Source organism: Oncorhynchus gorbuscha, linkage group LG09, assembly GCF_021184085.1.
Source record: "Oncorhynchus gorbuscha isolate QuinsamMale2020 ecotype Even-year linkage group LG09, OgorEven_v1.0, whole genome shotgun sequence".
Taxonomy (NCBI): domain Eukaryota; kingdom Metazoa; phylum Chordata; class Actinopteri; order Salmoniformes; family Salmonidae; genus Oncorhynchus; species Oncorhynchus gorbuscha.
In genome coordinates this window covers 86,512,338-86,539,882 of record NC_060181.1, presented here as the reverse complement: position 1 = coordinate 86,539,882, position 27,545 = coordinate 86,512,338, and the positions used below count along the sequence as shown (strand labels likewise).

The 27,545-nt window shown below is 43.3% G+C and overlaps 1 protein-coding gene and 1 pseudogene across 5 annotated transcripts; both read right to left on the bottom strand.

Annotated features, from left to right (window-relative positions):
• LOC124044225 (ATP-dependent RNA helicase DDX3X-like) lies at positions 1–27,496 on the bottom strand. 5 transcript variants are annotated; one of them, XM_046363797.1, is made up of 21 exons: positions 27,435–27,485; positions 27,167–27,213; positions 25,620–25,668; positions 21,628–21,675; positions 18,161–18,220; positions 14,069–14,170; positions 13,374–13,503; positions 13,165–13,272; positions 12,862–12,961; positions 12,581–12,716; positions 12,128–12,222; positions 11,842–11,940; positions 10,120–10,280; positions 7,242–7,386; positions 7,015–7,159; positions 6,582–6,629; positions 4,849–5,030; positions 4,549–4,666; positions 3,560–3,716; positions 3,308–3,444; positions 1–3,166 (listed from the first exon to the last, which is right to left on the bottom strand). In XM_046363797.1, the coding sequence occupies exons 2-21, from the start codon at positions 27,209–27,211 to the stop codon at positions 3,069–3,071; spliced, it is 2,163 nt and encodes a 720-aa protein (XP_046219753.1). In that variant the 5' UTR covers positions 27,212–27,213; positions 27,435–27,485; the 3' UTR covers positions 1–3,068. The 5 variants fall into 5 exon arrangements, with proteins under 5 accessions (XP_046219753.1, XP_046219752.1, XP_046219754.1 ...); XM_046363796.1 differs by having other exon boundaries at positions 27,167–27,496; XM_046363798.1 differs by lacking the exon at positions 6,582–6,629 and having other exon boundaries at positions 27,167–27,496.
• On the bottom strand, positions 10,428–10,551 carry LOC124044788 (annotated as a pseudogene).
• Positions 27,497–27,545: the final 49 nt, after the last annotated feature.

Below are 27,545 nucleotides of genomic sequence, written 5' to 3'. Positions count from 1 at the left end.
TTTGTTTTTAATGAAATCAATTTTTATTTTATTTTAATTTTTATCTTCAAAAGAACTGAAGCCTATCAAATCTCAACCAGCGCCAACTTCGCAGCTCCTCTGCCGCAAACACTCCAGGCAATAGCCTGTCCTACATTTATAACAAATCTTATAAAACATGCTTACATTTTATAATAAGGTACTTTTGCATTCAAACTTTTTATTTTGGTAAAATCATTACAATAGTCACACAGCCAAGTCTCTCCCCATGCAGTGCATTAGCCTCTAAGCTAGTACAGAAAGCAAAGTCCACATCTAAACACCTGTGTATGTCTCAGGGCACTGAGCAAGTAAATGGTGGTCATAGCATAGTAATCTTGTGGTCTGGCTAGTTAATGTCCTGCTACGGTGGGGAACACTACTGCAGCAGAGACCTGCTCAATACTCTGAGGGGAAAACAATTACTACAGGTGCCCTATATGCAAATGCAACAGAGAATAAACCACATGTTTGTTTCAGATTGCCATGTGCCAGACATTCACTGGAACAAAAATAATTATAGGCCTAATTAGAATAGAGTTAAACACAACGCACACAATTGGACAATCCCATGCACTTCTGCACTGGTACGTTGAGGAAAATTAGCTTTTGCTCTTTTGAGAACTTTAATTCCAAACCTTGGCATGTCTGTTTAATTCCATTTTTTTCTTTTGAAGGCCAATCAGACTATCTAGCTAGTATTTAGATATGTCAGGGCCCAAGGCCTCAAAACAACTGCAGATATTATTATTATTATTGACAGAGTCCAATATGTCTTAAACATTAAAAAGCTCACACTACCCCGAAATATAAATTTCACGCATACAGGTGACATTCAACATTCAAGTGCCAGTGTTTGTTACCGTCTTTTGGTCAAGTTTCTTGAAACTTTCAAAGAACCACTTTGAGGCTTAGAAAAATAAATATTTCTCAAAAATGCTTAATAAATTACACAAAACTAGCAGCAAAAGTAGAATCTAGAAATCTGTGTGCAAATGGCTAAATTCCAACTGCTTAATCCCCTGGTCCCAAAAAAATCCTGGTTAAATGTTGAGAACCCTTCCCCTTTGTAAACAAGCTGCGTTTTTTCCACAATCTCCTCGAACAATATTTGGAAGCTTAAGGACACGTATTCAAGACATTTTTATAAAACTCTAAATGTGCAATAAAATAACTTTTGTAAAACTTGATGGGCACGACAACTAACGAGGGCCTACACTGAAACTCAAGTAGCACCATTCAATCAAAGTTCTCAAACACTGTCAGTGCATCCACTTTTTAAGTTCAATTTAAAAAGTGTTCAAAGGCACAACACACTTGAGAAGAAACATAGCGCACTTAGAGCTCGCCAAATGCCCCTTCCCTCCTCAGCTGCTCCTCTGAGCGGAAAAGCCTCGTCTGGCCATTCGGTACCAGAGCTTTATACACATCTAAAGCAGACAAACCCCCAGAGGAGTTGACAGTACATATATATACCATAAGGGGACAAAAGTTGCCCAGCTTTGGCCACCTCCACAGCTGCGGTAAGCAGCAATGGAAACCAAAGCAATGTTGGCGCACTGAACTTGAGCCCAAACCCCTGACCACCCCATAACACCAGCCCAGGGCACAACTGTCCTACTCTGAACAGTCCATTTGCTTTCTGACTGGTTAACCCTTAGTGATGGACTGCTCCTGTCTCTGACAGATGAACCTCCAACGCAGCTTGAAAAGAGAAAAGGGTTGTAATTAAGTTAAGCCTGCGACTCAGTTCATTTGTCTTATATCTCCTTGACCAAAAAACAAAACACTAGCATGCGTAGAATACCGGCTCCACCGCTCGGTCAACGGTAAGACGGTTTAACGTTAACGTCGCGCCACACTGTGCCCTTCCCACGCTGTGCACCCCCCCCCCCCCCCCCCCCCCCCCCCCCGACGCTGTGGTCCTTATGGAGCCATTTTGAACTTCACTTCCAAGATGGCGCCATTTTTCGTTACAGGTGTGGAGAAACATTTCACTCAAATAAGAAAAAAAGAAAGGTTTTCAAATACTGCGCATGCGCCCACTTCAAATGTTTGGAGTTTAAATCAAAATAAAAACACCGCCCAGTTAATGTAGCTAGCGTTTAGTTAACTTTACTAGCTGCCATAACACTGTCAAGTCAATAGATGTGGAGTAACAAGTTACAACATTGAGTGTTTGTGTTGTTTGAATGTAACCCCAGTGTGCGTTTGTTAGCACAGAGCTTAATGACTTTAAGTGTTAAGAGATCTGGAATGGCTTTTCGAAAGACTACCGTATCCTTTATAGACGAGCCTATCCAGGATAGAGTGAGCAAAAAAAGAAAAAGTAATCGAACTCTTCGTCCCTTAAAGATTAGAATACAGTTCTATTAGCCACACTAGGAGAACGGCCCAGTGATGTCGGATGCTACAGTGATGTTAGCTGTTGGAACTCTGGGTTGAACCCGAGAAAAGGCTACATGATGTCACTGCGACAATTTTGAAAGGTTCAAATGGATTCATGACTCGAACGAGCCACAATGCCCCAGTGTTTGCCAAGGTTTGATTAAGTACAAGCAGTTCTCTTCTATGCTTCTTTTTTCACCAAATAAATAACAATAATTCAGAGCTCTTGGCCAACATTCATTTGGTGAAATGACACAGAATTAGTCCTGTCTAAATTCAAAAGGCACAGTACATTAACATACAAATGATCCTCAGGTTATTCTTGGGTTTCTTTTCCGTTTATACAAAGAAAGGATTTGCTGTTTTGATCCGAGTTGCTATATCAGACCATACATGTGAGCACTCCTTTTATCTGAAAAATGTGCAAATCTCTGCTCTTCTCCAATAGATCGGCGCTGCGCTGGTTGTCTTGGCGTTGCGTCTTGCTCCTTGTGAGAGAAGCGGAAGGGCAGAGAATCACAGTGTGTGCAATGTACTGTGTGTCAGTGAAACTACACAGGGTTGAGTGAGGGGGTAGGGGGTGTTTTAGTCTGGCGTAGTCAACATGTGGTTTCCGTGAGAGGATGAGTTTGGTTGGCGTGGCAACCCGTTTGCAATGGCGACTAGTTGCCCCACCAGTCAGTTCCACTACCGGAGTGGCTGTAGTTGCCACCGTAGCCAGCGTCGTTACCACCATAGGAGTTCCCGCCTCCAAAGCCACCTGGGAAGATAGAAAGTCCAATAAATTCAGTTATAACTGCAGAGATCTCCCCTCACACATGATTGAAACATTCATTCCAAAAGATCATGATAAAAACTCAAGTGACATTTAGAATGGTTCTGAAGAGGGCCGAGCGTTTACCTCCACCGAAGCCGCCACGACTTCCTCCTCCTCCGTGACCTCCGGTGCGAGGGCCGCCGCGTCCACCACCACCACCGAAGCCACCGCCGCCGGGCGTCTGGCGGTAGTCCCTGGCACCAAATCCACCAGAGGAAAACCTAGCAGAGGGAGAGACAAAAATACACAGAACATGTAGTGAAGTGTTCTCCTTTGACAATAAATTCAACACAAGTGGTCCATTTAACATCCCTGAAAAGGTGTGAGAGTGTGTACCTCTTAGAGCGTCCGCGTCCCGTGGTGCCCTTGTGCTGGTTCTCGTAACCCAGGCTCTCCAGCCAGGAGGGTACTTCCTGCTTGGCCTCCACCAGGATGTCCAGCAGGTCTTTGGTGATGTTGCTGTTTTTGTCGTTAAAGAACGACGTGGCCAGACCTACACACAAAGAGGACAGGGCTCAATACGCTAGAGAGACAGAGTTTGAGTAATACTTGAAGGCTTCTTAACTATTCATGCAGTGTGTGATCTTAAATATTGTGGTTTTAGAGTTACTCGTTTCTTAGCATCCCAGTTATATGAGAAGTGATACACAGATGCGCATGACCAACACACACGCCACTGTTGTTCACCGGCACCCCGACCTTCCGTTAAACGTGCACCAGTGGGCCTCCTGAGTGGCACAGTGGTCTAAGGCACTGCCTCGCAGTGCTAGCTGTGCCACTTGAGATTCTTGGTTCAAGTCCAGGCTCTGCTGTGACCAGGAGACCCATGGGGCGGCACACAATTGGCCCAGCATCGTCAGGGTTGGAGGTGGGTTTGGCCGGCTGGGATGTCCTTGTCCCATCGCGCACCAGCGACTCCTGTGGTGGGCCGGGAGCAGTGCCGGCTGACAGTCGCCAGGTGTATGATGTTCCCTCCCACACATTGGTGCGGCTGGCTTACGGGTTAAGTGGGCATTGTATCAAGAAGCAGTGCAAGCTTGGTTGTGTTTCAGGGGACGCGCGGCTCTCGAACTTCGCCTTTTCCGAAGCCTTTCACCTTTATCCAAGGATAATTTAGTATTTTATACATTTAGTCAGGGTCATGTTAAATATCCTGCAAACAAAAGAAAGCTCCTTCCTGTTTTTCGCAACAAAACGTTCTCCAACTTTCTTCACATGCCCTTATGAACAGGACCAAGGAGTGTTAGAGATGGGCCGGGTCAAAATCCTACCCACCCCTACATGACACACACAGTAAATACATGTCAAACACTAGTCCCACTCACCCAGGTTCCCCACACGACCGGTACGACCAATACGGTGAACGTACTCTTCGATGTCGCTGGGCAGGTCAAAGTTGATGACATGCTTGACGTTGGAGATGTCCAGACCACGAGCAGCCACCTGGATGAGAGACAGAACAGGCAGTCAGTCACAAAGGGAAACACTATTCAACCGGCGAGGGGGGGGGCCTGTGGTGATCAACGTTACGGATGTAGCTTCAATACGAATCCTGATACGTTCGGATGCCTGCAAGAGAATGACAACTACTTCTGTTGACAGAGTGCGAGCGTGTGTTGTCGTACCGCGGTGGCCACCAGAATGGGGCAGCGTCCAGAGCGGAACTGGTTCAGCGCCTCCTCCCTGTCTCTCTGGGAGCGATCTCCGTGGATACTGGTGCAGGCGTAGCCCTCGCGGTACAGGAAGTCCTCCAGGGCATCCGCTCCCTTCTTGGTTTCCACAAACACTAACGTCAGAGACTCCTTACCTAGAGAGCCGGAGAGAGAGAATAAAAGAGGAAGGAAGAAACCGTACTGAGCTCACAGGCGATGAGTGGGAATAAGACTACAGACACTGGGGAGATGGGAGCAGGAACTCAAAACATAGCAGGTGATGTGCCCGACCCAGTCTCCGTGGTGAAAATAAAACAAAATGGCAAGTGAAAAATGGAGACAAGGGGGTGCAGAAGTGACTTTGCTTTCACTGACAACCATTAAATTATTGTTTCTGTTTTACAGAGTTTATATGCCAAATGTCTTCATATCAGAATCAGCAGATTGTCCCATAAATCAAAATGTCTTCACAGCCATTTGGAATGGTACTATAGAGTAGCATCATTGTTTTATCTACAGTGGACTAACACGGCATTAATGGCTATCAGAGCAAACACTGGATAGTGAAACTGGATGGTGGTGTTATGGAGATAGTGATGGGGGAGCATTGATATTCTCTGATGATCCTGTGCCTGTTTCCTCAGTGGCAGATAGGCAGTGTTTGGTATGGTTGGCATGGCAACACTGAACGATGGGAGTCCAGGACCAGGTGTGTAAAATGCATCCTGTTTTCCTCAGATCAATTACTGATCTGACATGTTTGATAGGTGAAGGATAACATCGTATGGCATGGAAGCCGAACATTCATCTATCCAGTCATGTTATGTTATATCAAAGACATCACTCCTTTCGTGAGGTTGTCTTTTCTAAGTATTCAAAACAGGGCTAGGATATCTACATGCATGTTCACCTCTTAGGGCCTAGTTACCATGGTGATGAAGAGGTCTGCTTGCTTTGGTCCTAGCGTCCTGTGACATCTAGGCTATTTGTTAATCTCCACGAGAGTGTTAGGATGCTTTACTAGTTGCCAAGGAAACGTTGGCACGTCGAGAGTGTTAAGGCTGATGCACAAGATCATTTGTTTGGAAGGCCTGAAATGCTAATACAGAGGGATTTGTGTGTACTTTATTTACCATAGACACACACACTCAACCTATACAAGATGTAACTGCGTGACTAACAGAAGGTGTAGCTCAGTTTCCAAATGCAAACATCCCACAGTGTCCTTAAAATCACCCTACACATCCAGAGTGTGTGTGTGTGTGTGTGTTGAAAATCATTCCAGACAGTAACACCAAGCCAGAAACACTCCCTTTTCCAAAAAGAGAGAGGAAAATTAAAAGCAACAAGTTGTGCTCCACTTAGAAACCTTTAGGGTTACAAGTGTTACTGCTGTTTTAAATTACAAGGCAGGCCAACCCTGGTCCTGGAGGCCCCATGGTGTCATTTAGACTCAAATTAGTGTCTTCGCATTGGGCTGGAATAAAAGTCTGCACACCACAGCTCTCCATGACTTGGAGTTGCCCACCGCTGAACTACGGGCAGGATTCCCATGGCCCAGAGACGGCAAGCTTTATTTATGGCCCTAAAGCTCCTATGAGAAATTATGAAAGGAGAAAGAAAGGGATGTGGGGAGGATGAGGAGTGGGATGTTTGCCAGTTGGGAGGGTCAGACTAGGGGTTATAAGTACCATAATAATACTTACCAGGTGTCACTGCAGCCTCCTGAACATCAGGAGCGTCACTGGGAATGACTAGATAAAACCAAACCGCCCAGCAAAGTAAACCAAAGGCAGTGTGGAGAAATTGAAAACTTAACAGATATGATAACTAGCGCTTTCCCATCAACCACCCTCTGTTTCACCCAGAGGAGAATGGTGAAGGTTCATCATGCCAACTAGTTTAGGAGACACAATTGTGTCCACGTGGATGTTCATTTACTTTGTGGCGGACAGACTAACAGGTGGCTGGGGGTGGGGCAAGGGAATAGACTAACAATGAACCCTCTTAGATAAAAATCAAGTGTTATGAATTAGTTTCAATCTGACTGAATGTTATACATGTGTTTAGGATAGAGTTTGGTTTGTTTGTGAGTGAATGTGTGTGAATAGTTTGAGTTGGTGTCTTTGTGTTTCTTACCTGTAGCATTCAGCAGGTCCAGGAGGAAGGACCGCTTGTCACCGTCCTCCACCCAAACCACCTTCTGAGTGATGTTCTCAGAGGTGGAGCCCACGCGGCCCACAGCCAGGAAGATATAGTCCTCCAGGAAGTCACGCGCCAGCATCTACACAGGCAGAAACAGTCAGATACACACTAAGAGTTTGACTCAGTTTCTCAAGCTTTCGTCACTACTGGGGTGAGTGTACCTGAATCTCCTTGGGGAAGGTAGCGCTGAACATCATGGTCTGGCGGATGCCTTTAGGGGGCATGGTGTCCTGCTCCACGATGCGTCTGATCTGGGGCTCAAAACCCATGTCCAACATCCTGTCAGCCTCATCCAGCACCAGGTAGCTGACGGGGACGACAGAAACAGCCAACTCGTAAGCACTAGCCAACTCGTAAGCACTAGCCAACTCGTAAGCACTAGCCAACTCGTAAGCACTAGCCAACTCGTAAGCACTAGCCAACTCGTAAGCACTAGCCAACTCGTAAGCACTAGCCAACTCGTAAGCACTAGCCAACTCGTAAGCACTAGCCAACTCGTAAGCACTAGCCAACTCGTAAGCACTAGCCAACTCAGTAAGCACTAGCCAACTCGTAAGCACTAGCCAACTCGTAAGCACTAGCCAACTCGTAAGCACTAGCCAACTCGTAAGCACTAGCCAACTCGTAAGCACTAGCCAACTCGTAAGCACTAGCCAAGCCAACTCGTAAGCACTAGCCAACTCGTAAGCACTAGCCAACTCGTAAGCACTAGCCAACTCGTAAGCACTAGCCAACTCGTAAGCACTAGCCAACTCGTAAGCACTAGCCAACTCGTAAGCACTAGCCAACTCGTAAGCACTAGCCAACTCGTAAGCACTAGCCAACTCGTAAGCACTAGCCAACTCGTAAGCACTAGCCAACTCGTAAGCACTAGCCAACTAAGCACTAGCCAACTCGTAAGCACTAGCCAACTCGTAAGCACTAGCCAACTCGTAAGCACTAGCCAACTCGTAAGCACTAGCCAACTCGTAAGCACTAGCCAACTCGTAAGCACTAGCCAACTCGTAAGCACTAGCCAACTCGTAAGCACTAGCCAACTCGTAAGCACTAGCCAACTCGTAAGCACTAGCCAACTCGTAAGCACTAGCCAACTCGTAAGCACTAGCCAACTCGTAGCACTAGCCAACTCGTAAGCACTAGCCAACTCGTAAGCACTAGCCAACTCGTAAGCACTAGCCAACTCGTAAGCACTAGCCAACTCGTAAGCACTAGCCAACTCGTAAGCACTAGCCAACTCGTAAGCACTAGCCAACCAGCACTAGCCAACTCGTAAGCACTAGCCAACCAGCACTAGCCAACTCGTAAGCACTAGCCAACTCGTAAGCACTAGCCAACTCGTAAGCACTAGCCAACTCGTAAGCACTAGCCAACTCGTAAGCACTAGCCAACTCGTAAGCACTAGCCAACTCGTAAGCACTAGCCAACTCGTAAGCACTAGCCAACTCGTAAGCACTAGCCAACTCGTAAGCACTAGCCAACTCGTAAGCACTAGCCAACTCGTAAGCACTAGCCAACTCGTAAGCACTAGCCAACTCGTAAGCACTAGCCAACTCGTAAGCACTAGCCAACAGCACTAGCCAACTCGTAAGCACTAGCCAACTCGTAAGCACTAGCCAACTCGTAAGCACTAGCCAACTCGTAAGCACTAGCCAACTCGTAAGCACTAGCCAACTCGTAAGCACTAGCCAACTCGTAAGCACTAGCCAACTCGTAAGCACTAGCCCAACTCGTAAGCACTAGCCAACTCGTAAGCACTAGCCAACTCGTAAGCACTAGCCAACCAGCACTAGCCAACTCGTAAGCACTAGCCAACTCGTAAGCACTAGCCAACTCGTAAGCACTAGCCAACTCGTAAGCACTAGCCAACTCGTAAGCACTAGCCAACTCGTAAGCACTAGCCAACTCGTAAGCACTAGCCAACTCGTAAGCACTAGCCAACTCGTAAGCACTAGCCAACTCGTAAGCACTAGCCAACTCGTAAGCACTAGCCAACTCGTAAGCACTAGCCAACTCGTAAGCACTAGCCAACTCGTAAGCACTAGCCAACTCGTAAGCACTAGCCAACTCGTAAGCACTAGCCAACTAAGCACTAGCCAACTCGCACTAGCCAACTCAGCACTAGCCAACTCGTAAGCACTAGCCAACTCGTAAGCACTAGCCAACCGTAAGCACTAGCCAACTCGTAAGCACTAGCCAACTCGTAAGCACTAGCCAACTCGTAAGCACTAGCCAGCACTAGCCAACTCGTAAGCACTAGCCAACTCGTAAGCACTAGCCAACTCGTAAGCACTAGCCAACTCGTAAGCACTAGCCAACTCAGCACTAGCCAACTCGTAAGCACTAGCCAACTCGTAAGCACTAGCCAACTCGTAAGCACTAGCCAACTCGTAAGCACTAGCCAACTCGTAAGCACTAGCCAACTCGTAAGCACTAGCCAACTCGTAAGCACTAGCCAACCAGCACTAGCCAACTCGTAAGCACTAGCCAACTCGTAGCACTAGCCAACTCGTAAGCACTAGCCAACTCGTAAGCACTAGCCAACTCGTAAGCACTAGCCAACTCGTAAGCACTAGCCAACTCGTAAGCACTAGCCAACTCGTAAGCACTAGCCAACTCGTAAGCACTAGCCAACTCGTAAGCACTAGCCAACTCGTAAGCACTAGCCAACTCGTAAGCACTAGCCAACTCGTAAGCACTAGCCAACTCGTAAGCACTAGCCAACTCGTAAGCACTAGCCAACTCGTAAGCACTAGCCAACTCGTAAGCACTAGCCAACTCGTAAGCACTAGCCAACTCGTAAGCACTAGCCAACTCGTAAGCACTAGCCAACTCGTAAGCACTAGCCAACTCGTAAGCACTAGCCAACTCGTAAGCACTAGCCAACTCGTAAGCACTAGCCAACTCGTAAGCACTAGCCAACTCGTAAGCACTAGCCAACTCGTAAGCACTAGCCAACTCGTAAGCACTAGCCAACTCGTAAGCACTAGCCAACTCGTAAGCACTAGCCAACTCGTAAGCACTAGCCAACGTCCCACTTACTTGCAGTAGTCGAGGCCAATCTTGCCCCTCTCCATCATGTCCACCAGCCGTCCAGGTGTGGCCACCAGAAGATGACAGCCTCGCTCCAAGTCTCTGATCTGCTGGCCGATGTCAGCCCCTCCGTACACAACGCAGGGACGCACACGGGAGCGGTACGCAAACTACAGGGGAGGGGGAGACATACAGGACCATTCAGAACCCTAGTACTACCGATAATTCAGTATTAACTATTATCCTTTTGTCATCTTTGGAGAATTGTTCTATAGCAGATGTTACATAGAACCTGATGCCAGTCCATTTCAACATGATAGTGTACCAGTGATTGAGGATAGAACCAGAAAACGAAACATGTTGGTACTGAAGACCTAGCACTGGGAATTTTGTTCCTCCATAACACACACGAGGAAAACGTGTACATGCCAAGAATAGAGGTCGATATTTTCTTAACATTTGGGATAGGGGGCAGTATTTTCACTTTTGGATGAACAGGGTTCCCAGAGTGAACTGCCTCCTACTCAGTCCCAGATGCTAATATATGCATATTATTATTAGTATTGGATAGAAAACACTGACGTTTCTAAAAAGCTGTTTGAATGATGTCCGAGTATAACAGAACTCATATAGCAGGCGAAAACCTGAGAAAAATCCAACCAGGAAGTGGGACATCTGAGGTTTGTAGTTTTTCAAAGCTTGGCCTACCGAATATACATTGAGATATGGACGAGGTTGCACTTCCTATGGCTTCCACTAGATGTCAACAGTCTTAAGAAACTTGAATGAGGATTCTACTATAAAGGGGCTCGTGAGACCTCTGAGTCAGAGGTCTGGCAGAGAGCCTTGGTCTCATGACGCGTGCTCCTGACAGAGTTACCTCTCGTTCCAGTGCTTTTCTTCAGAAAAAGGAATTATCCGGTTGGAACATTGATGTTTTATGTTAAAAGCATCCTAAAGATTGATTCCATATAGCATTTGACAGGTTTCTAAAAGGACTGTAATGGAACTTTGAGTTTGTCTGGACAAGTTCCTGCGACTCATGAAGATGGATTACTGGGCTGAACACGCTAACAACAAGTGGCTATTTGGATATAAATGGAACAATTCAGTCATTTATTATCGAACCGGGATTCCTGGAAGTGCCTTCTGGTGAAGATCGAAGGTAAGTGAATATTTATGGTGTTATTTCTAACTTTGATGACTCCAAAATGGCAGATATTCCTCTGGCTGTTTTGGGTTCTGAGCACTGCTCTCAGATTATGCTTTTTCCATAAAGTTGTTTTGAAATCTGACACAGCGGTTGCATTAAGGATTAGTCTCTTTAATTCTGTGAATAACAGCTGTATCTTTGATCAATGTTTATGATTATTTCTGCAAAATCACCGGATGTTACGTTATTAAAACATTACTGCACGTAATGCGGCAATGTAAACTGCGATTTTTGGATATAAATATGCACATTATTGAACAAAACATACATGTATTGTGTAACTTGTCCTATGAGTGTCATCTGGTGAAGATCAAAAGTTAGTGATTCATTTGATCATATTCCGCAAGCTGAACCCCTGCCCTAGAAAGGTTAATCTAGATGCAATCACTCAACATGTTGATAATGAGCAACATTCAAGTCAACGGGCCCATGTTCCTTTGCCACCACTAGGCTACTCGACTATTACACTGTCACTACAAGATCATTCATGTTCTGTCCATGGTGTATTTAGCCCATACCTTTCTGGACTCTTCGTATATCTGCAGGGCCAGTTCTCTGGTGGGAGCCAGGACCAGAGAGAGGGGATACTGCTTACGGCGCCCATATTTACCACTGTCCTGTGGAGGGAAACAACAAGTGTTGGGTCAACCTCAGCACACAGAATAAATAAACAGCACACAGAATAAATAAACAGCACACAAGCAAGGCAATGGGGGGGGCAACTGAATTGCTTGCTGTCACAGAAAAGCAATATTTCAGATCGATGGGAAAACTCAACGTTGCAGGCTGGACGTGTGTGTGTACCTGTCCGTTCTTGGCAGCCGCTGCGGCGTCTCCGGGCCCCTGTGTGTAGATCTGGCTCAGCACTGGCACCAGGAAGGCTGCCGTCTTACCCGAGCCTGAGGAACAGTCAGTCTTTTAGTCAATAGAACAATCATTCGTCTTTGTTGGTCACAAAAGGTAGCAAGCGATAGAAAGACTATCGGAAAACCTGTTTTAAATTCATAGTATACCCAGCTAGCACTTCCCTTAGCATCTCTTCCTTTGAAGTAAAGAACATGGTTTCATAGGTAATGCCACAATAACAGAGTGATGCTGAGACTCAGATTTTTTCACTTTAAAAAATAACAAAAAAAAACATGTTTGCAAATTTACTTGAAGAACAGTGCAGATGCATAATTTTAACATACATTTTAAAGTGAAAAATCTTAGTCTCGGCATCACTCATTGTGAATCTTCAATCATTCAGTCCCATACCAGTCTGAGCGCAGGCCATGAGGTCTCTCTTAGACTTAATGACAGGGATAGCGTATTTCTGGACGGGGGTGGGCCGTGTGTAGTGGGTCAGGGCAATGTTACTCATGATGATCTCCCCCATGTCCACATCATGGAACTGAAATAGCCAAACACAGACGGCGTTAGTTTTGGATCACTTCTACGCTGTTGACTTTTGTCAATAAGAAAAGCTTCAACATTTTCCATACACAGCTTTTCCCTTGATTTACATGTCAACTGGTAAAGGCAATCATACGACTTACACTATCGATGTGTGGCGGGCAGTTGGAGCCAGTGGCCTCCACGGGAATGTCATCGTATTTCTCAAAGTTAATACCAGTGTTGCCGCTTGAGAACAACTCCCTGGACGAGAGGAGAGGAAAAAGATAGTTTGGGTTATAGGACGTCACAGACTTGATGTCCAAACCAACGTTATAAACAGGACTCTTCAAAAGTTGCCCGGAAAAACCAAACTGAATGATATATATATATATATGGCACACTTCAAGTTGCACAAGTCCTAGACACACTGGTTTTGGTCAATTTAAGAGAGGAGTGAGACTCACGCTTCCAGGCGTTCGTTAGCGGGGCTGGGTTTGGACCAGTCCTCGTCGTCTCTGGAGTCTTCCTGCCAGCGGTTGTTACCACCACCACCATACCCTCCACGCTGATAACTGCAAAAGACACCCACACTTTTATAAATCTGAATAACCACACACCTAATTGTATGGCTAAATACAGAGTTCCAACAGACAGTGCACCGAGTGGTACTTACCCCCCTCTGCCCCCTGTTGATCCACGGTCGCTGTAGAAGGAAGACTTGCCCCTCCCTCCAAAGCTGTTATAGGCTGCATCTTGTCTGGGAGCACTTCCCCAGCCTCCACCATCTTGTCCACCACCAAACCCTGAGTTGGGAGAGTGGATAGCTCAGTGAGTAACCGTGGATACATTCATCATCCCACTAACATGCAAGAACTGTCTACCACCAACAAGATATTGTTTGGGAAAGAGCAGCTATTTTGGTAAATAGATTTGATTGGACGATATGAGTATAGGGTTAGACTGAATGTGCAGGGGTGTTTGTTAATTGTATATTTTTTAATTTGTACCCTTCCAGCATAGACTATTTGATCAATAACAATTTGAATAAGTCTGATTTATATTGACACATTATTTCCATTGCTGGTGATAAGGAAATTCTGCCTCTGCAGATACCGTCTATATTATATATATTTATTAGTTATTACTAGTATTACCAAGTAAATCGAGTATACACACAGTAGGATCTAGAGACACAGATCTACAGCATAAAACATTACCTACTACTTGTATCCATTGTCAAGTGTAATTACTATTACTGATGAACAAATAAATACAACTTGGCACGGTAGGTTTCCCCACATGCGGTGTGCACTGGCTGATTAAACAAGGTGTCACCCATTGTGTTACTACGGCAGCTGTCACACCCACCTCTGTCATTTCGGGGAGGCCCGCCGCGTCCCCCGTTGCGGTTGTCATGGTAACCGTTGGTGAAGCCGTTGCTGCGTCCGCCATCCCATCCTCCTGGAGAGTCTTCATGGACAGGATGAGGAATGAAAGGAAGAGGAATGATTACAGGTAGAGAGCGTACTATGGGGTTATCATGTATTCAGAGACTACGAAGGGGATAGATTGGATTCCCAGGACAACAGAAAGGTTAAAAAAAATCCCAGAAGAAAAACACACAGAACCAGTGAAAAGTTGACTCATTCAAAAATGTCTTTATTTGACCATTTTCTACATTGTAGAATAACAGTGAAGACATCAAAACTATGAATTAACACATACAGAATAATGTACACAAAGACTAATTGTGAACCAAATCAAAATATATTTTAGATTACTGTCTTCAAAGTAGTCACCCTTTGCCTTTATGACAGCATTGCACACACGCATTCTCTCAACCAGCTTCATGAAGTCACCTGGAATGCATTTCAATTAACAAGTATGCCTTGTTAAAAGTTAATGTGTGGAATTTATGCATTTGAGCTAATCAGTTGTGTTGTGACAAGGTAGTGGTGGTGTACAGAAGATGCCCTATTCGGTAAAAGACCAACTATTGTGGCAAGAACAGCTCAAATAAATGCTACAGAGATCTTCTAACAGACATCTCAACAACTGTTCAGAGGAGACTGCGTGAAGAGGTCTTCATGGTCAAATTGCTGCAAAGAAACCACTACTAAAGGACATCAAGAAGAGACTTGGGCCAAGACACACGTGCAATGGACATTAGACCGGTGGAAATCTGTCCTTTGGTGTGATGAGTCCAAATTTGAGATTTTTGGTTACAACCGCCGTGTCTTTGTGAGACGCCGAGTAGGTGAACGGATGATCTCCGCATGTGTGGTTCTCACCGTGAAGCACAGAGGAAGAGGTGTGATGAGGCTTTGCTGGTGACACTCCGATTTATTTAGAATTGAAGGCACACTTAACCAGCATGGCTACCACAGCATTCTGCAGCTCACCACACCTCCAGGCAGTGTAAGGGCTATTTGACTTAGAAGAGTGATGCATCAGATGACCTAGCCTCGACCAAATTGAGAGGGTTTGGGATGAGTTGGACCGCAGAGTTCAGGAAAAGCAGCCAACAAGTGCTCAGCATGTGGGAGCTTCTTCAAGAATGTTGGAAAAGCATTCCAGGTGAAACTGGTTGAGAGAAATCTGTCATAAAAGGTGGTTACTTTGAAGAATCTAAAACATTGATTTGTTTACATGAATGTGTTATTTCATATTTGATGGTCTTCCCAAATATTCTACAACGTAGAAAGTAGTTAACTTTAAAAAATGTCCACTACCAAACCCTTGAATGAGTAGGTGTCCAATTTTAACTGGTACAGTATATATTGCATACACGTCAAAAGTTGACACCTACTCATTCAAGGGTATGTATTTATTTATTACTAGTTTCATCATAGCACTTGGTTTTTGTGACTGCACTTGAAGAAACGTTCAAAGTTCTTGAAATTTTCCATATTGACTGACGTTCATGTCTTAAAGTAATGGAATGTTGTTTCGCTTTGCTTATTTGAGCTGTTCTTGCCTAAATATGGCCTTGGTCTTTTACCAAATAGGGCCATCTTCTGTATACCACCCCTATCTTGTCACAACAGATTAGCTCAAATGCAGTAAGGAATTCAAATGAATGCAGCCTGACACTAATAAAACTAGTCGATATAAATTACTCGAGTCTCCAAAACGTAAGACATTAACTACATGAAATTAGACAGTTGTGCGGGCCATATTTATACAGTGGCTTGGGTAGGCAGTCGTAAATAAGATTGTTCTTAACCGACTTGCCTAGTTAAAAGTGAAATAAAATGTGTTTAATTTCAGACAGTACAATTAGCAAGTCTGCTCCTTCTTTATAGAAGGGACTATTTCTGGACAGGAAAGTTAAAGGAGTGGCTCACCATCTTTCTATAAAAATAAATTTAAAGAAAATTTATGTAAATGGAATGTTATAGAAGGATTCAGACAATTTCTGCAATTTCACTACTTAGAGAAACTTAACCCAGCTGTGAAATAATTCCTAATTGCTTGTTGTGCAGGGGAATCCCAATTTATTTAAAAAATAATAATAAACCACAACTCCAGAAACACCCAAATCAGTCCTTTAAGAAACCGACGTCTCAGTATAGCGATGCACGTCTGTAGATGTACACACCAAATCGTGCCATTCTGAGCTTTATTGGCACCACTATATTCCCTTGCGCGACTCGAGACGTTTCACCTATAATATATGCCATTTAGCAGACGCTTTTATCCAAAGCGACTTACAGTCATGTGTGCATACATTCTACGTACCTACCCAGCTGTCATTCTGTGTAGCCTGCTGCTAGAATGGACAGAGGTAACGCTTGAGTAGCAATACAAATCTAATAGAACATTGCATCACTATACTCAAATTGTAACCGTTTCTAAAAAAGGACGTATTTGGAGCTTTTGACACACACACACATATATACATATATACATACATATATATATAAAAAACAAGTGAAATACAAAAAAACACATTTGCTCAACCTTCTACATGTTATTTAAATATATATATATATATAAAAGTGCCCAGAAATGGTGAACCAATCCTCACAGCAGACCAAATTAACGTGGAAGGATAAAGGAAATCACTTTATAATTCATCAGGATTCAGATCAGTCACCATAGACAGCAGCACACTGCAAGCTCTGATATCACTATGCAAGGCACGCCGCCAAAGACAAGCGAAGCTTCAACAAAATTAAAGCCTGCAAGTTCCGAATGTTTCCCTTGGGCATTTATGGTGCATTCATAACCAAGTGGGAAGGTTGCAATTGGCAGTTGAAGTAAAAAAAATACCAGTTAAGATGCATTCACGTGCTTTGAACAGATTGGCTATTGCATCAACCATAAACTAAAAGTACAGCTATCATGTTTGTAAACAAACAGATTTTTATGAGTAGTGTTTCGTTGAATTTATTTTCCCAAAATGCTGTTTGGGGTAATTTCCTTAGTAGGTGACGTCAGCATGCGGGAGAAGTCAGAGCTCAGGGATGATAGATGAGTTAACCACTAATAATTACCAGTTGGAGGTGCATTCAAGTGGATTCTTTCCAGTTCTATGTGGCGCAGCGGTCTAAGGCACTCAGCGCTAGAGGAGTAACTACAGACCCTGGTTCAATCCTGGGCTATATCACAACCCAGCCGTGATTGGCGTCCCATAGGGCAGGGCATTGGCCCAACGTCATCGGGGTAGGCAGTCATTGTAAATAAGAATTTGTTCTTCACCGACTTGCCCAGTTTAAAAAAACAAACATCCTTCTAACACCTGGCTATGAACGCAGCATTACAGTGCCTATAGGAAGGATTCCAAGTATAGGCTAGGCTACTAGACATTTCACGCTCATCGAACATGCTCCCTTTCATTCTGGAGTCCCTGCTTTAATGGTATTCCTTCTGTATGCTCCTAGGATGAGCAAAACACACAATGTAGGCTCATTTTGATACAGATTTACTCCTACTGCAGATACTAAACATATGTTAGCATTAAGCAGCTCACCTTGGCTTTGGTAATACAGCCATACTAGCTAGCGGCGCAGGGCAGAATCTTACTCAAAAGACATCCATTTTACAACACTCCTTCACCAGAAACAAGTTACACTAGAAGTAGCCTCGACACCCATCTATGGCTGCATATCGTAAAGCGATACCCTATTCCCAGTTGTGGGAGGCGTTCCCCATTGGGAATGTGTTGAGCAGGTACAATCAGGTATATCACATCTGTCTAACCAGCCCCCACTGACAAAGTGGTAAAAGTATTGGTCTTTCAAAAAGGATAGAACTCTTCACAGTTGGTTCCAAATACAAATTAAGTTTGTACCAACGCACATGATCAGATCTTAAATATGTTGTTTAACATTTTAGGAAGCACGTCAAAATAATAAAGCTACACTGAACAGAACCTGCATCTGGAACAACCCACATTGGTGTTGTGTGCAAGGCCATTTCATGCATCTCAGCACAAAGCAGGCGGAAGGGACTTACAGAAGTTTACTGGTGGTGGCACTGAATAACCACACTGTCTACCAGAGGAATACGCATTTTCTGTTGTGGAATAAAAAGACAAATAACGGCAAAAGTGAGATGAAACTAACCCAAGACAAACCTTATGCAATATCTTAAAATGTCAAAGTAAATCCCATTTTGAATATCTCATTAATCATGGCACAACTTCTAAGAGGCAAGTCAGTCTTAATGAGTCAGTGCTAGCTTAGCTAGCATGACACCATTTTCTTAGAAGTCAGACTTTTATTTCCCTAAAATAATATTGTTGTGTTGGACACAGTGAGGAGCAAGTAGCAAACAATACTGTTACATGACTAAATCCAACAACCGTGATGTGCAGAGGATTTTTAAAAATGCCAGAGAATATCGATTGTAGATCACTTGCATTAACTGCAAGAACACAGACGAGGGAATGTCCGTGCTACCCGCTCCCAACACAAAATATGTTAAGGCAGGTGCCTAGACTTGCATTACGTCACAGAGTTGATTGTAAAAACAACTTAAGCAGTTTCTCTTTTTAATAAATAGAAATCCTGGTTCTCATGGGCATTCAGAAGACCATGTTGTTTGCCAATATCCAGCGCAACGCCAAATGCTAAGTAGCCAGACCATCCGTCCTCCAAATTGGTCATCTTGCAGGAATGTGATATGTTGCCGATCTGCATGAAGTTCAGATTTAAAACTAGTTGCCTGGTCTGTCGCGTAGCCTCTTCGTCAATGATATACTAGGGACTAACAGCCCTAACTCAGGCAACTCAACATATGCTTGTGCCGATAGCAGGCCAATAAAACAAACGGCCAACAAACAGCAGGAATCACGAGACTACAAGGTTGGACAACAGAACATGGTCTTGATTGAAACTTGAGTACATATTCCTGAGTTGCTGGAAGCTGTAGATCAGTTGTTCGCCTCATGTGGGAGTGAGGAGTCAATATGGGCAATTCCGCTAGATTTCTCCTTGATAGCCTGAAGTACCTGCCACGTGAACAAGTCAGATGCCCAGAACTTGTTGTCCAGTTTCTCCTGTCTTTAGCAACCTCAATAACGTTCGAGGTCAGCAGTTCCCAATGGGAGGACCGCCAAGTTATTTTTCACAAAAATAATGTTTGTGTGAGACTGTGCAAATGGTTGTTCAAGAACTTTGGGAACCGCTGCTCTAGGTCACAAATTAATTACTTGAACATCCTATTGCATCCTATTTGAATGCATCAGGGACCTTTGCAGTTGCAAGTCTCTTTGTAAACAGGAAGTAAGGACTGATGAGTGATCTGATCGCTGAAGTGGGGTTGTGTGAAGGAGCAATATGGTCCCTGGGTGGAGAAGAAGCAACAGTCCAGTGTTTTGTCACACCTGGTCAGGGGACATGTTGAAAGTATTTTGGCAGTAGTTTCCCCAGGTGGCAAATTATAGTCCCCTGCGGCGATAGTTAAGGCCTCTGGCTACACGTTTCCATTTGTATTTTTTAAAATAACGCTATTAAGTTCGTCAAGAGCGGGAGAAGAATTGGCTTGGGGCTGTACAGTAACAGCAATCAGGTAAACCCCTTATGCGGGTGGAAGAGGTGACAGTTGATCATTAAGTATTACAGGTTCAGTCAACAGAATTCAGATTATTTCCATGTTTGTTCGCCAAGAATTGTTCATCAAGAAAAACAAACGTGATGTAATTAAGTGTTGGTGCTATATTTTTGGATAAACAACTTAGTTAACACAATGACAGAGTAGCAAGAGAGCTGCATGTGAAGTGTCGCCATCGTAGAGATGGTCAGAAGCATTGGATTCCGTCCGGCCTACTGGGAAAGCCATCTTTTCATGCTGTTCAGGATGGGGTAAAGCATCTGGTTTTACTTTGAGGGTAGCAGGCTCTACTTTGTCTTTGCCAATAAAAGCACAGACAGAAGATCTATTTTTGTTTTTCCCCCTAAAATACTGTACTCTGAGAATTTGAGCATTCCTTGGTTGCCTTTGGCCTCAAGGAGCAGAAATTAGAGGTCGGGCGATTAATCGGAATGGCCGATTCCAAGTTATCATAACAATTGGAAATGGGTATTTTTGGACACCGATTTGGCACAATCTCTTTTTTTACACCTTTATTTAAGGCAAGTCAGTTTAAACTTCTTGATTGTAGGGGGCAGGATATTCATTTTTGGCTAAAAAAAAATAACCATTTGAAACTGCCTATTTCTCAGGCCCAGAAACTAGAATATACATATAATTGTCAGATTAGGATAGAAAACACTAAAGTTTCCAAATCTGTCTAAATATTGTCTGTGAGTATAACAGAACTGATATTGCAGGCAAAAACATGAGGAAAATCAAACCAGGAAGTGCTGTTTTTCCTGAAAGCTCTGTTCCATTGGATGCCTTGCCTCCATTTAAAGGGATCTCAACCAGATTCCATTTCCTATGGCTTCCTCAAGGTGTCAGTCTTTAGACATAGTTTCAGGCCTTTATTTTGAAGAATGAGCGTAAATGACTGCCAGCTGAGGGCTCTGAGTGATTCTTGAGTAAAAGACAGAGGTAGTCATTTTTCCTCCTAGCTCCTACTGAAAAGCCAATTGTCCCGGTTGATATATTATCAAATAGATATTTGAAAAACACCTTGAAGATTGATTATAAAATGTTTGGCATGTTTGTCGATATTATGGACATAATTTTGAATTTTTTTCAGCGTTGTCGTGACCGCTATTTCCGGAGGATCTCTCAACATAACGTGACCAACAAAAGGAGGTATTTTGGGTATAAAAATAATCTTTATGGAACAAAAGGAACATTTGCTGTCTAACTGGGAGTCTAGTCAGTGAAAACATCCGAAGATCAAAGGTAAACTGTTAATTTGATTGCTTTTCTGATTTGTAACCAAGCTTCCTGCTGCTAGCTGGACATAATGCTATGCTAGGCTATCAATAAACTTAAACGGTTGTCTTGCTTTGGCTGTAAAGCATTCATTTCAAAATATGAGATGACAGGGTGATTAACAAAAGGCTAAGCTGTGTTTCACTATATTTCACTTGTGATTTCATGAATATTTTCTAGTCATTTCTTTTGACCACTGCGCTATGCTAATTAGTGTAGTTGATAACAATTCTCCCAGATCCGGGATGGGTAGTTCCAAGAGGATAATACGTTTTTTTTTCTTAGTAACTGCACTGAATGTCAAATTCTCACCCAAATCTGTACTTGTACATCGTGCCTCATGCATTTAAAAAGGACTGAAATTGGGTAAAGCATAGACCAAAGGGAGATTCCACCTTTCCTTTTAAATCCATGAAGGGATTTGACCAAGTGTACACTCAGGGCAGAGCGGTAGGCCTATAGAATTGGGACATAATGAAATCTTCCGCAAATTCCTTTTAAAGTGTGGGTCTGTGTTGTAAGCAGTGACTGGCAATACCAGTGAGCTATGTATTGTGTGTGATTTACCTTGTGTCAAAGAGATCACTTACCGTTTTTGGAAACCTCTTTGTTCCTCAAGTGAGGTGGAATGTATCGCCCTGGAAACAGAAAGAAAATGTAGGACTGTCAGTCTTCGTATCGAGAAACACATTGTATGGTAAAGCTATGAACAAAGACCAACAGAATCACCACAATGGGATACACTGCATGCAAATCCTTATCCTGGAAAATTGGAAACATATCTAAATTGTTAACTCACAAGTGTCATTTTGCCACCTTTAGCCTACATGTTATCTGTACACGCTAACCCCTTAGGGCAGTGTTTCTAAAACTATGTGGTGTTGTCTGGTATGAAAATGGGGTCACGAGAGAACCTGAGATCACGCCTAGTTCATAGAATCTGAGTTACTTCAGTAAGCGGTTTTCTTCCTACAAATGTAGCCACCTTTTGAATGATTTAAGCCACAGAATATAATGACCCCATCACTGAAAGATAAGACTCAGGAAAGGGGCCAGCCGAACGGCGCTGCATTGCAGCGTAAGCGGCGCCACTAGAGCTTCTGGGTTCAAGTACAGGCTGGCGCAGCCAACCGAGAACCACGAGGTGTCACACAATTGGCCCAGCATCGTCAGGGTTGGTGGGAGGGTTTGGCTGGCAGGGATGTCCTTGTCCCATCGCGCACTAGCGACTTCTGTGGTGGGCCAGGAGCAGTGCCGGTTGACAGTCGCCAGGTGTACGATGTTTCCTCCCACACATTGGTGCGGCTGGCTTACGGGTTAAGTGGTCATTGTACCAAGAAGCAGTGCGGCTTGGTTGGGTTGCGTTTCAGAGGACGCATGGCTCTCAACCTTATTAGTCTTGTCTTATCAGGAGGGGAGAGGCTAACTACCAATTGGATACCATAAAATTTGGGAGAAAGTGGTAAAAAACGAAATAAGACTCAGGAACGAGTCTTTCATTTCCCTCTACAATGCTCACAAGCACACAGGATTCATTACAACAGAGTGGACAAGAACAGGTACTAAAATCAGACAACATTGACCACAATGTTCATACAAAAATAATTGCATGATGATCTTCTGAACATCCCAAAACCTTAGATGGATTTCAGTCACTTCAAACCATACTTACTTCAGATTTACAGTTGAAGTCGAAAGTTTACACACATTAGCCAAATACAGTTTCACAATTCCTGACATTTAATCCTAGTAAAATGTCCCCCTCTTAGGTCAGTTAGGATCACCACTTTATTTTAAGTGACATGTCAGAATATAAGTAGGGAATGATTTATTTAAGCTTTTATTTCTTTCACATTCCCAGTGGGTCAGAAGTTTACATACACTCAATTACTATTTGGTAGCATTGCCTTTAAATTGTTTAACTTGGGTCAAATGTTTTGGGTAGCCTTCCACAAGCTTCCCACAATATGTTGGGTGAATGTTGGCCCATTCCAGAGTTGGTATAACTGAGTCAGATTGGTTGGCCTCCATGCTCACACTTTTTCAGTTCTGTCCACAAATTTTCTATAGGATTGAGGTCAGGGCTTTGTGATGGCCACTCCCAATACCTTGACTTTGTTGTCCTTAAGCTATTTTGCCACAACTTTGGAAGTATGCTTAGCGTCATTGTCCATTTGGAAGACCCATTTGCAACCAAGCTTTAACTTCCTGCCTGATGTCTCAAAGCAAAGTTTGTCACGTGTGCCGAATACAACAGTGAAATGCTTACTTACAGGCTCTGACCAATAGTGCAGAGAAAAAAAAGTGTGTAGGTAAGTAAAGAAATAAAACAGTAAGAAGACATTTGAAAATAAGAGTAGCAAGGCTTTATACAGACACTGGTTGGTCAGGCTAATTTAGGTAGTATGTACATGAATGCATAGTTAAATTGACTATGCATATAAGATAAACAGAGAAAAGCAGTAAAAGAGGGGTTGGGCGGGGGCACACAATGCATATAGTCCGGGTAACCATATACCTGTTCAGGAGTCTTATGGCTTGGGAATTAAAACTGTTGAGAAGCCTTTGTCCTCGACTTGTCTGGTACCGCTTGCCATGCGGTAGTAGAGAGAACAGTCTATGACTGGGGTGGCTGGGGTCTTTGACAATTTTTAGGGTCTTCCTCTGACACCGCCTGGTGTGGAGGTCCTGGGTGGCAGGAAGCTTAGCCCCAGTGATGTACTGGGCCGTACGCACTACCCTCTGAAGTGCCTTGTGGCCGGAGGCCGAGCAATGCTGCAGCTGTAGAACCTTTTGAGGATCTCAGGACCCATGCCAAATCTTTTTACATTACATTTAAGTCATTTAGCAGACGCTCTTATCCAGAGCGACTTACAAATTGGTGCATTCACCTTATGACATCCAGTGGAACAGCCACTTTACAATAGTGCATCTAAATCTTTTAAGGGGGGGTGAGAAGGATTACTTTATCCTATCCTAGGTAATCCTTAAAGAGGAATAATTTCGTGAGGAGGAATAGGCTTTGTCGTGCCCTCTTCACAACTGACTTGGTGTTTGGACCATTCTAGTTCGTTGTTGATGTGGACACCAAGGAATTTGAAGCTCTCAACCTGCTCCACTACAGTCCCGTTGATGAGAATGGGGATGTGCTCGGTGCTCCTTTGCCTGTAGACCACAATCATCTACTTGGTCTTGGTTACGTTGAGGGATAGGTTGTTATTCTGTCACCACCCGGTCAGGTCTCTGACCTCCTCCCTTGAGATGTTGCTTCAATATATCCACATAATTTTCCTGCCTCATAATGCCATCTATTTTGTGAAGTGCACAAGTCCCTCCTGCAGCAAAGCACCACCACAATATGATGCTGCTATCCCAGTGCTTCACGGGTTGGGATGGAGTTCTTCGGCTTGCAAGCCTCGCCCTTTTCCTCCAAAAATAACAATGGTCATTAAGGCCAAACAGTTCTATTTGTTTCATCAGACCAGAGTACAATCTTTGTCCCTATGTGCAGTTGCTAACTGAAGTCTGGCTTTTTTAATGGCGGTTTTGGAACAGCGGCTTATTCCTTGCGGAGCGGCCTTTAAGGTTATGTCCATATAGGACTCGTTTTACTGTGGATATAGATACTTTTGTACCCGTTTCCTTCAGAATCTCCAGAAGATCCTTTGTTGTTCTGGGATTGATTTGCACTTCTCGCACCAAAGTGTATTCATCTCTAGCAGACAGAACACATCTCCTTCCTCAGCGGTATGATGGCTGCGTGGTCCCATGGTGTTTATACTTGCGTACTATTGTTTTTACAGATGAACGTGGTACCTTCAGGCATTTGGAAATTGCTCCCAAGGATGAACCAGACTTGTGAAGGTCTACAATTCATTTCTTAGTTCTTGGCTGATTTCTTCTGATGTTCCCATGATGTAAAGCAAAGAGGGACTGAGTTTGAAGGTAGGCCTTGAAATACATCCACAGGCACACCTCCAATTGACTCAAATGAAGTCAATTAGCCTATCAGATGCTTTAAAAGCCATGACAATTTTCTGGAATTTCCCCAAGCTGTTTAAAGGCACAGTCAACTGTGTATGTAAACTTCTGACCCACTGGAATTGTGATAGTTATTTATTAGTGAAATAATCTGTCTGTAAACAATTGTTGGAAAAATTACTTGTGTCATGCACAAAGTAGATGCTCTAACCAACTTGCCAAAACTATAGTTTGTTGACAAGAAGTTTGTGGAGTAGTTGAAAAACAAGTTAATGAATCCAACCAAAGTATGTAAACATCTGACTTCAACTGTAAATACTTCAACTGATTTGTAATACTCATTTACAATTTTAAAAAAGTTAAGATTGGCCGTTGATCAGTTTTTTTTACATGGTGGGGTGAGGATATTATATCAAAATGGGGTTGCAGGCCAAATAAGTTTCTGAACCCCTGCCTTAGCAGTATGATCTAATAGATAATGTAATTATATACTAATAGCCATACACAGAACAATCAATTTCCTGTCATTGAATGCGCTATGAACATCTGTGCTCAAAGAGAAACCCCACTTGAGACAATTATATTTTATGTGAATACTTACGGCCAGTGCCTCCTCCCTGTCCGTCTGAGTTCAAGTCTAGGCCAGCAAGCTGAAAACACAAAATCCTTCAATTAACACAAGCACCGTATAACCAAAGTGTGAATTAATGCTTCCAAATCAGACAGAGCAAAGTGCCAAAAAGAGTCAGATCCTAGCACTGGCTGGAAAAGTAAAGTTCTCAATGTGAGAGAGCCTGTAGGGCAAGTAAATAAATCAAATGTTGACATCAAAAGAAATTGATTTTGAATGTACTAAAAGATCGATTCACAGTCGACATTCTTGGCTTGAGTCCTAAGGTTCGTAGTGAATAGACTAACGTTAACATCTAGCTAGCTACAGACAATAAAATAAAAAGGAGGTTAAATTGCTAGTCAACTATGTTTTACATAACAAACCCAACATTAACTAGACAATGGCATATTGGCTTCGTAAACGCAGTCTGGAGTAGTTTAAAAAAAAGTATTTTTTATTTCACCTTTATTTAACCAGGTAGGCAAGTTGAGAACAAGTTCTCATTTACAATTGCGACCTGGCCAAGATAAAGCAAAGCAGTTCAACAGATACAACGACACAGAGTTACACATGGAGTAAAACAAACATACAGTCAATAATACAGTATAAACAAGTCTATATACGATGTGAGCAAATGAGGTGAGAAGGGAGGTAAAGGCAAAAAAAGGCCATGGTGGCAAAGTAAATACAATATAGCAAGTAAAACACTGGAATGGTAGTTTTGCAATGGAAGAATGTGCAAAGTAGAAATAAAAAATAATGGGGTGCAAAGGAGCAAAATAAATAAATAAAATACAGTTGGGAAAGAGGTAGTTGTTTGGGCTCGTCCCCTACTGTACAGTAGACAAATAGTTATTTCCTGCGCCACGTTTCAAGACTCCGCAGTTAACGTTACATTTACCGGCCGGTAGAATTTCCTCAAGCTAACCAGCTAGCAAGTAAACTAACGGTTAGTTGAATATCAATGGCCAGGTAACTAACTACTTCCCATGTTGACAAATCTAAGCTCCGTAGATAGCTACATTACTTAACAAACGATAGCTAAGGCCTAACAGAGCCTGGATAAATTGTCGTAAAAATCATCAACTGCGCAATCGGTACCGGCCTCACGTGTAGGTAACCTTAGGATGGCTAGTTAAACACATTGCATAGGTTATAATTAACATGGTTTAAAGCTTCCAGCTAGCTACTATGGCGCAATAGACGGCAAGTGTTCACGACAATCTTTTTGAGACAAAGAATTTGCTACCCAATTAGTCTGATCGGAACATAATATTACTAGGCAGCATTCGCTAGCTCCGCCATGACCATCTAATTTCACCGGCGACACACACCAACCACCATTTTACCAGACACATCCACGCAGTTAGCTACGCGCTAAGCTAACCGAGCCTGGCTCTACGGACCACTTCAGCTTGGCTAGCTTAGCATACACGTAGCAAGCTGACAAGTGTTATTTTAGGTGTCTTAACTTAATATTGGTTCATTTTATTTTATTTTACTAAATCAATTTTAAAAATGAAGTAGTCACTCACCTGCTGATCTAGACCGTGTGGATTATCGACGACCACATGACTCATAACTAAAGAGAATAGTGAGGATTATTTCTCAAGAGAAATGCTTTTCTTTGTTAGCAGGCTAAATTAGCTAGATAGTTTCTTTGTAGATCACAGAATTAGTTCTTGATTCCAGTCCGTAATATGTTGTTGATTTGATGTCCTTTCAGGCAATTAAACACATTTATTTTGTTAATAAATTATCCTTTCTGGCAGTTTCTACGTGGTTTCAAATTAAAGTACTAACTTCAGCTGTAACCGACACCTTCCACTGGCTTCTCCGTGGTGGAATGAAGCTGAACTACTCACACAGGTACCGCGAGATATCACTAGAACCCGCAACCTCTTCTTCTTCTTC

Bases quoted from the DNA above. Each gene is read 5' to 3' on its own strand.
- LOC124044225 (XM_046363796.1), bottom strand. From the start codon at position 27,211: ATGAGTCATGTGGTCGTCGATAATCCACACGGTCTAGATCAGCAG. The intron at 25,669-27,166 runs GTGAGTGACTAC...TTGTGTTTTCAG, and splicing joins CACACGGTCTAGATCAGCAG to CTTGCTGGCCTAGACTTGAA. The intron at 13,273-13,373 runs GTAAGTACCACT...TGTCTTTTGCAG, and splicing joins TCAACAGGGGGCAGAGGGGG to TTATCAGCGTGGAGGGTATG.